Source organism: Octopus sinensis, linkage group LG1 (genome assembly GCF_006345805.1).
Source record: "Octopus sinensis linkage group LG1, ASM634580v1, whole genome shotgun sequence".
NCBI classification, from domain to species: domain Eukaryota; kingdom Metazoa; phylum Mollusca; class Cephalopoda; order Octopoda; family Octopodidae; genus Octopus; species Octopus sinensis.
Window position 1 is genome coordinate 211,721,988 of NC_042997.1, and position 13,354 is coordinate 211,735,341.

A 13,354-nucleotide genomic window follows, 5' to 3' on the forward strand; every position below is an offset into this window, starting at 1 on the left:
GTCTGTGGAGTGCTCAGCCACTTGCACGTTAATTTCACGGGCAGGCTGTTCCGTTGATTCGGATCAACCGGAACCCTCATCGTCGTAACCGACGGAGTGCTTCCTTTTTCCTTCAGACCGAAATGTAATATCCAGTAGCATTGGTGTATATGTGTAGCTCGGAGTGCAGGGAGATATATAAATTTCTCTGATCATACTACTGTTCCCTTGATATACCCCCAGTTATTTCAGCCATGTTTTGTCACTGGGGTCAGGAAATGAAGATGTGAGACTGAGATGTTACCCAGAGGAACCTCTTTTACTTGTTTCAGTCATTTGACTGCGGCCATGCTGGAGCACCACCTCTAGTCGAGCAGATCGACCCCAGGACTTATTATTTGTAAGCCTAGTACTTATTCTATCAGTCTCTTTATATACATATATACGACGGGCTTCTTTCAGTTTCCGTCTACCAAACCCACTCACAGGCATTGGTCGGCCCGAGGCTATAGTAGAAGGCACTTGCCCAAGGTGCCACGCAGTGGGACTGAACCCGGAACCATGTGGTTGGTAAACAAGCTACTTACCACACAGCCACTCCTGCGCTTTGTTATACAGTGGTGATGGGGCAACGATGATGCGGCCACAAAAGATGAACTCAAGATGTGACGACAAATCTGTTTTGCAGTTGACTTGACTCATTCATTGATTGGAAGAGCAATTAATTGTTTTATTTCGTTAACGTTTCTAATTATTTTAATTTCCATATTAATGGCTAAAGCTGAGAAAACAATAATTTTAAAATTTCAATTGAAATTGATAACCATTGTTTTTAGATAAAACCTGATTCCTAAAATGCCCACAGAATCCATTTATGGCATCTCTTGTAACAAGTCGGACTTTCAAAATTCTTTCTTTTTTTTTTTGAGGCAGTTTTTGGTTTGTTTGTTTCTTTGTTTGTTTCTTTGTTTCTTTCTTTCTCCCTCTCCCTCTCTTTGTCTCTTTACTTCTCCCCCTCCCTCACTTTGTCTCTTTCCTTCTCCCCTCCCTCATTTTGTCTCTTTCCTTCTCCCCTTCCTACTCTTTGTCTCTTTCCTTCTCCCCCTCCCTCTCTTTGCCTATCTCTCTCTCTCTCTGTCACTCACTGTTGCTTTCTATCTCCTTGCATTTTGTCTCTCTCTCCTTCCCTCTCTCTGTATGTGTGTATTGGTGAGCATAAACCCTCCCCCCCGTCTCTGCCCCCTCTCTATCTCTATCCATTCCTGTACATATGCATACACAAACACACACATACACACACATACACACTCTCACACACTCACACATACACTCACACACACTCACACACACTCACACACACTCACACACACTCACACACACTCACACACACTCTCACACACTCACACACACACACATACACTCTCACATACTCACACATACTCTCACACACTCACACACATACACTCATACACACACACTCTCACACACTCTCACACACTCACACACACTCTCACACACTCACACACATACACTCATACACACACACTCTCACACACTCTCACACACTCACACACACACACACATACACTTACACACACATTCACACACTCACACACACACACACATACACTCACACACACATTCACACACTCACACACACACACACATACACTCACACACACTCACACACACACGTGTGTGTGTGTGAGTGTATAATTATATGTATGTGTATAGCACACGTACGTTAAATGATGATGTCTCTCCCTTTCTCTCTCTCTCTCTCTCTCTTTTTCCCCTCCTCCCTTCAGTATATGTCTCCCCTTCTGTCTCTCTCTCTTTTCCCCTCCTCCCTTCAGTATATGTCTCCCTTTCTCTCTCTCTCTCTTCCCCCTCCTCCCTCCAGTATATGTCTCCCTTTCTCTCTCTCTCTTTTCCCCTCCTCCCTTCAGTATATGTCTCTCTTTCTCTCTCTCTCTTTTTTCTCTCTCTTTTCCCCTCCTCCTTCAGTATCAGTCTCCTCCCCCTTCTCCTCTCCTCTCTCTCTCTTTCCCCCCTCCCTCAGTATAAGTCCTCCCCTTCTCTCTCTCCTCTCTCTCTCTCTTTTCCCCTCCTCCCTTCAGTATAAGTCTCCCCTTCTCTCTCTCTCTCTCTCTCTTTTCCCCTCCTCCCTTCAGTATATGTCTCCCTTTCTCTCCCTCTCTTTCCCCCTCCTCCCTTCTGTATATGTCTCCCTTTCTCTCTCTCTCTCCCTGTCTTTGTCTATCTCTTTCTATTCCCCTTCCTTTAATACGTTGCTTGGCAACTAATTAAATGGCCAGTTGCTGCTACTAACGTCGGCTGCTACTAAATCTCTCTGAAACTATCGTATTTTACCATTTACAAGAATCCTTCTGTTCCTCTCCCCTCCCCCCCGTCTCTCTTTCGTCCATTTTATCAATCATTAGTCTCACATATCAATCAATCAACAATCACACTCTCATATCCTGTTTTTTCTTTCTTTCTTTCTTTCTGCCGTTTCCTCATTCTAAATTCCCATACCTTCCTGAATTGTTTTCTTTAAACCACAATTATTAGTGTCACACCTGAATACAACAGGTTTTAAAAGAGAACACTCGCCATACAGAAAACGTGGCACATCTCTCTCGTAAATAAACATTTCAGCTGGCATCGCAAGCGAAGAACACAAGAGATTGCTGCTGCTGTGCTGTCCCTTTTGCCCGATTCTTCTTCGATCGTTCCCTAAATTTCACGGGGATCCACCGACGAACCAACGTCTTTTTTTTGTTTAACCAATTTAATAATCAACCCAGAAACTGCGTGTTGGTTTGTTGACGTCCGTGTTTCGCCCGATCGGAAGATGTTTTTGGCATTGATCACAATTCTGGTGTTTGCTGGACGCATAAATGGTGAAGAGGAGTTCTCATTCCGTCGTGTCACTTTGGTCTCGGATGCCGAAAAATTCAAAGCAGCCGACGGATTTAAAATGATTTACCACATCGTTAATTCAGGTATTTCACCTTTAATCAATTATTAAAAAACACGCGCGCACGCGCGAGCACACGAACATACGCGCGCCCGCGCACGTTTAACAATGTCGCGACTCCAACTTTGTCCGTTTATGGTCAGAACAATCCGTTGTCCTGTTATAATTACTGATGTTGCCATTTCACATCGTTTGCCCTTCGCCTCTCCTTCCTACAACTCTGTGTGTCAGGGTGTTTGTTTCCACGGATTAATTCTTTGAAGAACACAAATTTTCGTCTGGGAAACGTCGATAGTGACTTCGAAGTTTTGATTTACCAGCCGTCGGCTAATTAAAGAAAACTTTCGTAATTTTTCCCTACACACCACACACCACACACACACTCACACACACACTCACCCCCACACACACACTCACACACACACACTCACACACACACACACACACACACACACACACTCTCACACACTCACACACACACTCACACACACACACTCACACACACACACACACACACACACACACACACACACACACACACACACACGCTTATGTTTGTATGTAAGCGGAGTTTTTCAAAAGCTCTCCTTCGAAGTCCCATTCTTCTAACGGGAAAAATGAAGAGCAGTTCTCTTTTTTTTTCCCCGAAAATTTCATGTTTAAAATATTTTTCGTCCTCTTCCGTACGAAGTATGGGACTAACATATCATGAGGTAGCATTTTCATATTTCATAACTATATATACAGACGTACAATATGTGTGTGTGTATATGTATGTATATATCGTCATCATCATTATCACCGTTTAACGTCCGCTTTCCATGCTGGCATGAGTTAGACGATTTGACAGAGGACTGGCAAGCCAGGAGGCCACACCAGGCTCCAATCTATACATATATATCAATATCAATATATATATATGTATATATACCGGAGTAAACACATAAATGTGAAACAAGGTGGAAAAAAGAGTACTCAAATACCAGTGGTAGAGTAAGCAAAAACTGTCCGATGAACGGCAACAGGAAACTCAGAGTAACAGATTTTGTTGAATTTTCTGCTGCTTTAAATAAAGTATATATATATATATTGAAGGCGCATGGGTCAGTGGTTAGAGCGTTGAGCTTACGATCGTGAGGTTGTGAGCTCGAATCCCGGACCGGGCTGCGTGTTGTGTTCTTGAGCAAGGCACTTTATTTCACGTTGCTCCAGTTCACTCAGCTGTAGAAATGAGTTGCGACGTCACTGGTGCCAAGCTGTATCGACCTTTGCCTTTCCCTTGGATAACACTGGTGGTGTGGAGAGGGGAGGCCGGTATGCATGGGCGACTGCTGGTCTTCCATAAACAACCTTGCCCAGACTTGTGTCTAGGAGGGTAACTTTCTAGGTGCAATCCCATGGTCATTCATGACCGAAGGGGGTCTTTTATATATATATATATATATATATACAGTAATCACTCACCATATCGCGGTTCACCTATCGTGGTTTAAGATTTAAGCTTACGTTGATTCCTCTGTGGTGTTGTTTTGCATTTTTAATAAAATAAATATTTACAAATTATGAAAATAAAAGAAAAAAATATACAGTACTCTTTCTACTTCATGGATTTTCACTTTTCATGGGGGGCTTTGGAACATAACACCTGCGATAGTTGAGGGATTACTGTATACACACACACACACACTCTTATGTGTGTATATATATATATACACATACATACGTGCATATATATATATATACATACATATATGCATATATATATATGTATGTGTATATAATATATATATGTATATATATATAATATATATATATGCATATACTATATATATATATATACACATACATACATACGTACACACACACACACATATATATATATATATATATATCTATCTGTCTGTCTGTCTGTCTATCTATCTATCTATCTATCTATATATTAATATATATATATATATATATATAATATAGTATTTTTCTATAAGCTCAAAGCTTATGTCGATCACCGTGCGATGACTAAGGAAAATAGTCTAATAAAGGGGCATATAAGCCCTCCACAGAAAAAAGGAGGCTTTCCTATCAGCATGGGAAAGCCTTCTTTTTCCTTTCGAGGCCTTATATGTCCCTTTATTAGACTATTTTCCTTAGTCATTGCATGGTGATTGCTATAAGCTTTGAGCTTATAGAAAAATACCATTATCATTATTTACAGGGTCGTAAAATATAGCACTGTATAATAAAGCCATTCACACTGAAAGCTTATATATATATATATATATATATATAATAGGCGTAGGAGTGGCTGTGTGGTAAGTAGCTTGCTTCCCAACCACATGGTTCCGGATTCAGTCCCACTGCGTGGCGCCTTGGGCAAGTGTCTTCTACTATAGCCTCGGGCTGACCAAAGCCTTTTGAGTGGATTTGGTAGATGGAAACTGAAAGAAGCCTGTCGTATATATGTATATGTGTGTTTGTGTGTGTGTGTGTGTCTGTGTTTGTCCCCCCCAACATCGCTTGACAACTGATGCTGGTGTTTTTACGTCCCCATAACTTGAGCATGGAGACAAAGTAACTCAATGCTCAAAAGGTGCTTTTTATGTGCCACCTGCACAGGTGCCAGTTATGTGACACCAGCATCAGCCACAATTGTCATTTCACTTGGCTTGACAGGTCTTCTCAAGCACAACATATTGCCAAAGGTCTCGGCCACTAGTCATTGCCTCTGTGAGGCCCAAAGTTTGGAGTGAGGCCCAAAGTTTGGTGTGAGGCCCAAAGTTTGGTGTGAGGCCCATATATATATATATAAACATCATCATCCTTTCCATGCTGGCATAGGTTGGATGGTTTCACTGGAGCTTCTAAGCTAAGGTGCTGCACCATGCTGCAGTCTCATTTGGTTTCTATGGCTGGATGCTCTTCCGAATGCTTACCACTTTACATTGTGTATTGGGTGCTTTTAATGTGTCGCCAGCATTGAGTGCTTCAACATCGAACTGGCACAGGGTTCTTGCTGGCTACTCCTCTCCCCCAGCGGCAGCAGCAGCCTGAACACTTCTACTGTGGAGGACAGGTCTTCTTGAGCACAATAAAGTGTCAGGCATTTCGGCCCTTTGTTATCCCATCTGAAAGGTTCAGCATCCTGAGGTCGCCTTCAGTACTTCATTCCATGTCTTCCTGGGTCTCCCTATTCCATGAGTTCCATCTACTTTGAGAGATCTGCACTTCTTTATGGACCTGTCAGCATCCATCCATATCTCATGACCAAACTAGGGCAGAGTCTTCCCTCTTACACACAGCATCTGATTCCTCTTATGCCTAGCTTCTCTCTCAATGGATGGAAGCACTCCGTCGGTTACGACGACGAGGGTTCCGGTTGATCCGAATCAACGGAACAGCCTGCTCATGAAATTAACGTGTAAGTGGCTGAGCACTCCACAGACACGTGCACCCTTAACGTAGTTCTCGGGGATATTCAGCGTGACACAGAGAGTGACAAGGCCGGCCCCTTGAAATACAGGTACAACAGAAACAGGAAGTAAGAGTGAGAGAAAGTTGTGGTGAAAGGGTACAGCAGGGATCACCACCATCCCCTGCCGGAGCCTCATGGAGCTTTTAGGTGTTTTCGCTCAATAAACACTCACAACGCCCGTTCTGGGAATCGAAACCGCGATCCTATGACCGCGAGTCCGCTGCCCTAACCACTGGGCCATTGCACCTCCAATACACTCTGTCAAACATGTACACTTACATTGCACATCCAAATGAGCATACTGGCCTTATTCCTCTCTAGCCTTTGCATGTCCTCTTCATTCAGGACCCATGTCTTGCTACCATGGAGCATTGCTATTCATTTCCATGCATCATACAATCTTCCTTTCATTCAGAGAGAAAGAAAGAGACCTTAGGTTGCCAACAGATCTCTGAATTTTCTCCATCCTATTCTTATTCTAGCAATTACATTCATTATACATCCCCCCCACTGGGTAGCAGAAATTATCCACAACCTCCAAAGAGCCTCTGGGGCATTTGTGGAAATTGATTTCCCGAGTATCTGTAGTTTTTAGGGCTCCCATGCATCTTTCCACACACAAACGCTACCATCCTTGATAACCTTATTGTCCCACTGCAACTCTTGTGTGTCCATAGCTTACACTGGGTGCACCATATGGAATTCCTGCTTACACCTTTTCTACAAATCAAGCAGGGCTGATTACCTGAAGCGGGTAGGATCCTGTCTTTTCTCTTGCTTATGTAGACCATAGTCTTTATAAATATATATGTCTCTCTCTCTCTCTCTGTATATATATATATATATATATTATATGTGTATATATACGCACACATTTACATATACACACACACACATTTACATCATCATCATCATCGTTTAGCGTCCGTTTTCCATGCTAGCATGGGTTGGACAGTTCTACTGGGGTCTGTGAAGCCAGAAGGCTTCATCAGGCCCAGTCAAATCTGGCAGTGTTTCTACGGCTGGATGCCCTTCCTAACGCCAACCACTCCGTGAGTGTAGTGGGTGCTTTTTACGTGCCACCCGCACAGGTGCCAGACAGAGCTGGCAAACAGCCACGAACGGATGGTGCTTTTTATGTGCCACCGGCACGGGGGCCAGGCGAGGTTGGCAACGGACACGAACGGATGGTGCTTTTTACGTGCCACTGGCACGAGGCCAGTCGGGGTGGCGCTGGTAACGGTCGCGAAATGGAAGGTTCTCTTACATGCCACCTGGCACTGGTAACACATCTGCAATTTCCATTGATCGATTTCGATTCTGATCCTCACTTGCCTCAACAGGTCTTCACAAGTAGAGTTTTGTGTCCCAAGAAGGGAAGGTATGCATACGTAGGCTGGCTCCATCCCATGTAGAAGGCCATGGGTTATGGACTCACTTGTCCTGCCGGGTCTTCTCGCGCACAGCACACTTCCAGAGGTCTCGGTCTCTAGTCATTTCCTCAGTGAGACCTAAAGTTCGAAGGTCGTGCTTCACCACCTCGTCCCAGGTTTTCCTGGGTCTGCCTCTTCCGCAGGTTCCCTCAACCGCTAGGGTGTGGCACTTTTTCACACAACTATCTTCATCCATTCTCGCCACATGACCATACCAGCGCAAACGTCTCTCTTGCACACCACAACTGATGCTTCTTAGGTCCAGCTTTTCTCTCAAGGTACTTACACTCTGCCGAGTATGAGTACTGACATTACACATCCATTGGAGCATACTGGCTTCATTTCTTGCGAGCTTACGCATATCCTCAGCAGTCACGGCCTATGTTTCACTGCCATGTAGCATGGCTGTTCGTACACACGCATCATACAGTCTACTTTTCACTCTGAGCGAGAGGCCTTTTGTCACCAGCAGAGGTAAGAGGTCTCTGAACTTTGCCCAAGCTATTCTTACTCTAGCAGTTACACTTTCAGTACACCCGCCCCCGCTGCTGACTTGGTCACCTAGGTAACGGAAACTATCAACTATTTCTAGTTTTTCTCCCTGGAAAGTGACGGAAGTTGGTCTCAGAGCATTTTCAGTGTTTATTGTTCCTGAGCATCTGCCACATACAAAAACCATCTTCCTAGTTAGCCTTCCTTTGACATTGCTGCACCTCTTATGTGTCCATAGCTTACACTTGGTGCATCTTATAGAGTTTCTACCTACACCTTTTCTACAGATCACCTTTTCTACAGATCCACCTTTTCTACAGATCTATACATATATATATATATATATTGTTTTTGGATTTGGTTTGCAAGATTCTTTATATGAGTTCTTGTGTTGAACCATATTCTGTTGTGTCTGGGGAGTCATTTTCTTTTTGTGCCTAATGATTTAACACACACACCGGTAAAATTTCCACTTATTTCTTATTTTATTTTTATTTAATAAATAAGTGGAAATTTTACCGCTGAGTGTGTTAAATCATAAGGCACAAAAAGAAAATGACTCTCCCCACACACAACAGAATATATATATATATATATATATATATACATACATATATCTGAACGTGGGCGTAGCCAGTGCCGCCCGACTGGCCTCCATGCCGGTGGCATGTAAAGAGCACCATCCGACCGTGGCCGTTGCTAGCTTCGTCTGGTCCCCGTGCCGGTGGCATGTAAAAAACACCATCCGATCGTGGCCGTTTGCCAGCCTCGTCTGGCACCTGTGCCGGTGGCACGTAAAAAGCACCCACTACACTCACGGAGTGGTTGGCGTTAGGAAGGGCATCCAGCTGTAGAAACACTGCCAGATCAGACTGGAGCCTGGTGCAGCTTTCTGGCTTCCCAGACCCCAGTTGAACCGTCCAACCCATGCCAGCATGGAAAGCAGACGTTAAATGATGATGATGATGATATATATTAAAAAAAAAAAAAATAAATAAAATAAAATAATAATAAAATATATCTATATCTATATATATATATATATTTAAAATTTTATAAGTATAAATTATTGATTTAAATATTTTAAAAAATTTTAACTTTAATTTAAATTTTTTAAATTTTGAATTTTATATTTTATATATTTTTTATTAATTAATTTTATTTCTATATATTGGTTTATGTTTTTCTCTATTTGATTTGCCTAAGTGTGGTTTTATCTCCAATTTAATATAATATATATATATATATTTTTAATTCTATATATATATATATATATACACATACATATACATACATACCCATTGGTCGATCCTGAGAAAGTAAAAGAAGTGTTGGTTGACTGTGAACAGGGTTGTGTAGTGACCTCCCATACACGTCACAATTGAGTGTGTGTGTGTGTGTGTGTGCGTGTGTGTGTGTGTGTGTGTGTGTGTGTGTGTGTGTGTGCATTTCTGGTCATATTGAATATGTGAGAAAACCCAACAGACTGAAGAGAAATATTTTCCCATGGCCACCTTCTTTAGTCAGACATGTCTGTTGTGTTGCTGTCGTCAACTTCCTATGTCCTTTATCTTTCGTGTCTCATTGCAAACAACATCAAAGTTTCATTGAAAACAGAAAAACATGAAAGCAGAAATTTCGGCCTCGCAAACTTCAAACTTTTTATCATGCCTGATGCACCTACTACGATAGGAATTGTTTCTGTTTTCAGATTCCACATTCTAGTTACCTCTATTTCCAGGTCTTTGTATTTTGAGAGTTTCTCCATTTCTTTTAGAGACACGTTGTCATCTGCTGGCATTGATACATCAATTAGAAAGCATTTTTTTTCTTCATGATCTCTGACAACTATATCTGGTCTGTTGGCCTTAATTTCTCTATCTGTGTGTATCGGCATATCCCAGGGTAGGTGCATTAAGCATGATGAAAAAATATTCAGACAAATACATAACAAAAACACCAGGACTTACAAACACATATAACATACAGAAAATTGCACTACTGGGCACTGCACGCATCCTACGCAGAACACTTTCCATACAATAACCATCAGAGCATCACAACAAATCACAGCACATACCCAAGGCACACAGAGCTGCGCTCGGTAGTGAAGTGAAAGCACGCTATAAATAAAGAATCACCTTCAGACATTTATCGAATCATTTCTCTGTGTTATACTTTAAACTTGCTACATTCTGTGGTTTCGGTCTGCATTTATTGTGACCAACAGACAGACCATGGTTTCCAAACGCATAGACATACGTATACCATTGTATACATGCCCATATGTAGTTGCGTACCTACACATACTTGCACACATACATACTCTCACTCATACACATACATTACATATACTCACTATGAATATACACCAACACACACACACACACACGTTCTCATACAACATACACACAATCAGTCACCTCAATCTCTGCACACACATCTCCACTAATTTATGCCAACACTCCTCTGTAGCATCTCATTATGAACTGCTTTTATTATTTATTTTCTTATTTTCTCTTAGGGTATATTGATAATTATATTAATAATAATAATAATAATAATAATAATAATAATAATAATAATGACAGAGTTGGGACCTACATACACTGGAAGCTATGCCAACATTATGGAATAACAACAGAAAAAGATGGTATAGGCACACACCAGAAAAGGTCACAGAAAACGAGAAAGCAACCATACTCTGGGATATGCTGATACACACAGATAGAGAAATTAAGGCCAACAGACCAGATATAGTTGTCAGAGATCATGAATAAAAAAAATGCTTTCTAATTGATGTATCAATACCGGCAGATGACAACGTGTCTCTAAATGAAATGGAGAAACTTTCAAAATACAAAAATCTGGAAATAGAGGTAACCAGAATGTTGAACCTAAAAACAGAAACAATTCCTATCATAGTAGGTGCATTAGGCATGATAAAAAAATATTCAGACAAATACATAACAGGTCTGATTGCAATGCTCTCCATCCTAAAAGTAATATCAATTGACTTTACTTCCAACGGAAGGGAGGAGACCGAGGATTACTAAATGCAGACAGCACAATTGATATTGTGTTATTGGGATTGAAAATTTATGTTGTGCAGAGTGAAGAAAGAATATGATTGGCAGCTAGAGATGCCCCAAACAGGACTGAAACAAGTGGGGAATTCAAAGAAAGATGTAAGAACAACAGAATGAACAAATGGAAAGAAATGGAGCTGTAGAAAGTAAGAAATACAAGGTGTTGTGGGACTTTAGCATTTAGACTGACAGAGTAATAGAAGCTAGAAGGTCTGGTTTAGTAGTAGACGATAGAGAAAGACTTTTCCTCAATTCATTCCTAAATGTCTTTCCCTCTTCTTCATTGTTAAGAGTAAAGAAGCAAGGAAAGATCGATCGTATTCCAGTCTAATTGTCATTTTAAATGACTGAGGCTTTCCTTTCTCTGTCTCTCTCACTTCATTCCTTTTCTCTATGGTTAAGAGAGTGAAGGTGCTTAGGTGTATTCGGCCCATGATTGTAAAGTCATTAGTACAATTCCCTGCAGCGCACTGTAATTTTGAGCAAGGTACTATACTTCATTTTGCTGCAGTGTACTCAGCTTGCAAAAGTGAGTTGTAGCTGTAATTCAAAGGGCCATTCTGTGTGAGACTGAATCTCCCTGAGAACTACGTTATGGTATGCATATCTGTGGAGTATTCAGCCACTTGTGAGATAATTTTATCCTTGTGTGGTAGTGAAAAGTGAAATTGACATCCAATATTTGTTGTCTATGTATCTATGTATCAACTTTTCTTTGGATCTATGTATCTACTGTTTCTCTCACTTTCTCTTTTTCTCTCTCACTTCCTCTGTGTCCCTCTTCTCTCCCACTTGTAATTTAACAGTGTGTATATGTATCTATGTATCTACTTATCTTGCAATGTGATAAACATTTAAAAACACAAAATGAACGCCGTCACCACTTACTGCCTCTTTCACTTTTCCTCTTTCTCTCTCACTCTCTCTCTTTCTCTTTCTCTCTTTCTCTCTCTCTCTCTTACTTCCTCACTGCTCTCCTTTCTCTTGCTTTGTCACTCATGTCTTCTTTGAAGTAAGTGTGACACACACGGCAGGTACGTACAAAAGGAACATATTGGCATATTAATATTATCAATGATAATAATGGGCTTATTGTATAGAGTGCTTCGGTGCAATACACTTCATCAGAAATGATTAAAAAAGAGAAGGAACAAAAAACAACCAAATAAGTGAAGAAGTAAAGAAAGACAACAAAGAAAGCTGAAAAGAAAGCGAACATTAAAAGAGACATAAAGAGGAAAGGATGGATGGGCATGTCTGGAGTGGTGTTGGTGAATTTTAGAAAGTATGAGATTTTTAAAGGATGCAGTCTCCTGATTGAGTATAAACTGGTGCGGATGGTTTATTCCAGGTTTCAACCATTCTGATTGTAAAAAAATATTTCTGCTATAAATTATATATATATTTATATATTATATATATATATATATATATATAATATATATATAATATATTATATATATATATATATATATATATATATATGTATATATACATACATACATACACATATAATAATTATAGTTTAATAGAGGTTTTTCTCTAAATTATATAAATAAATATATATCGGAGAGGTAGGCATTAGGAAGGGCATCCAGCTGTAGAAACTCTGCCAGATCAGATTGAAGCCCAGCGCAGCCATCTGGTTTGCCAGTCCTCAGTCAAATCGTCCAACCCATGCTAGCATGGAAAGCAGACGTTAAACGATGATGATGATGATGATGATATATATATACACACACACTTTGATGATGACGATGATATATATATATATATATACACACACCTGTGCTTGAGGAGCCCTATTGAGTCAAGTACATCAACATCAAAAAATCAAATGGAAATTGTAGTTGGGATCCCTGTGCCGGTGGCACGTAAAATACACCATCCGAATGTGGCCGATGCCAGT

At 40.8% G+C, this 13,354-nt stretch overlaps 1 protein-coding gene across 1 annotated transcript in view; it reads left to right on the forward strand.

The window, feature by feature from the left end:
* Positions 1–2,272: 2,272 nt before the first annotated feature.
* LOC115215900 (thioredoxin domain-containing protein 16-like) overlaps positions 2,273–13,354 on the forward strand; it is a 117,360-nt gene continuing 106,278 nt past the window's right edge. The window contains exon 1 of the mRNA XM_036509237.1: positions 2,273–2,987. Within this exon, the coding sequence (XP_036365130.1) occupies positions 2,837–2,987 (151 nt within the window). The 5' untranslated portion in view covers positions 2,273–2,836. The remainder of the gene's footprint in view (positions 2,988–13,354) is intronic.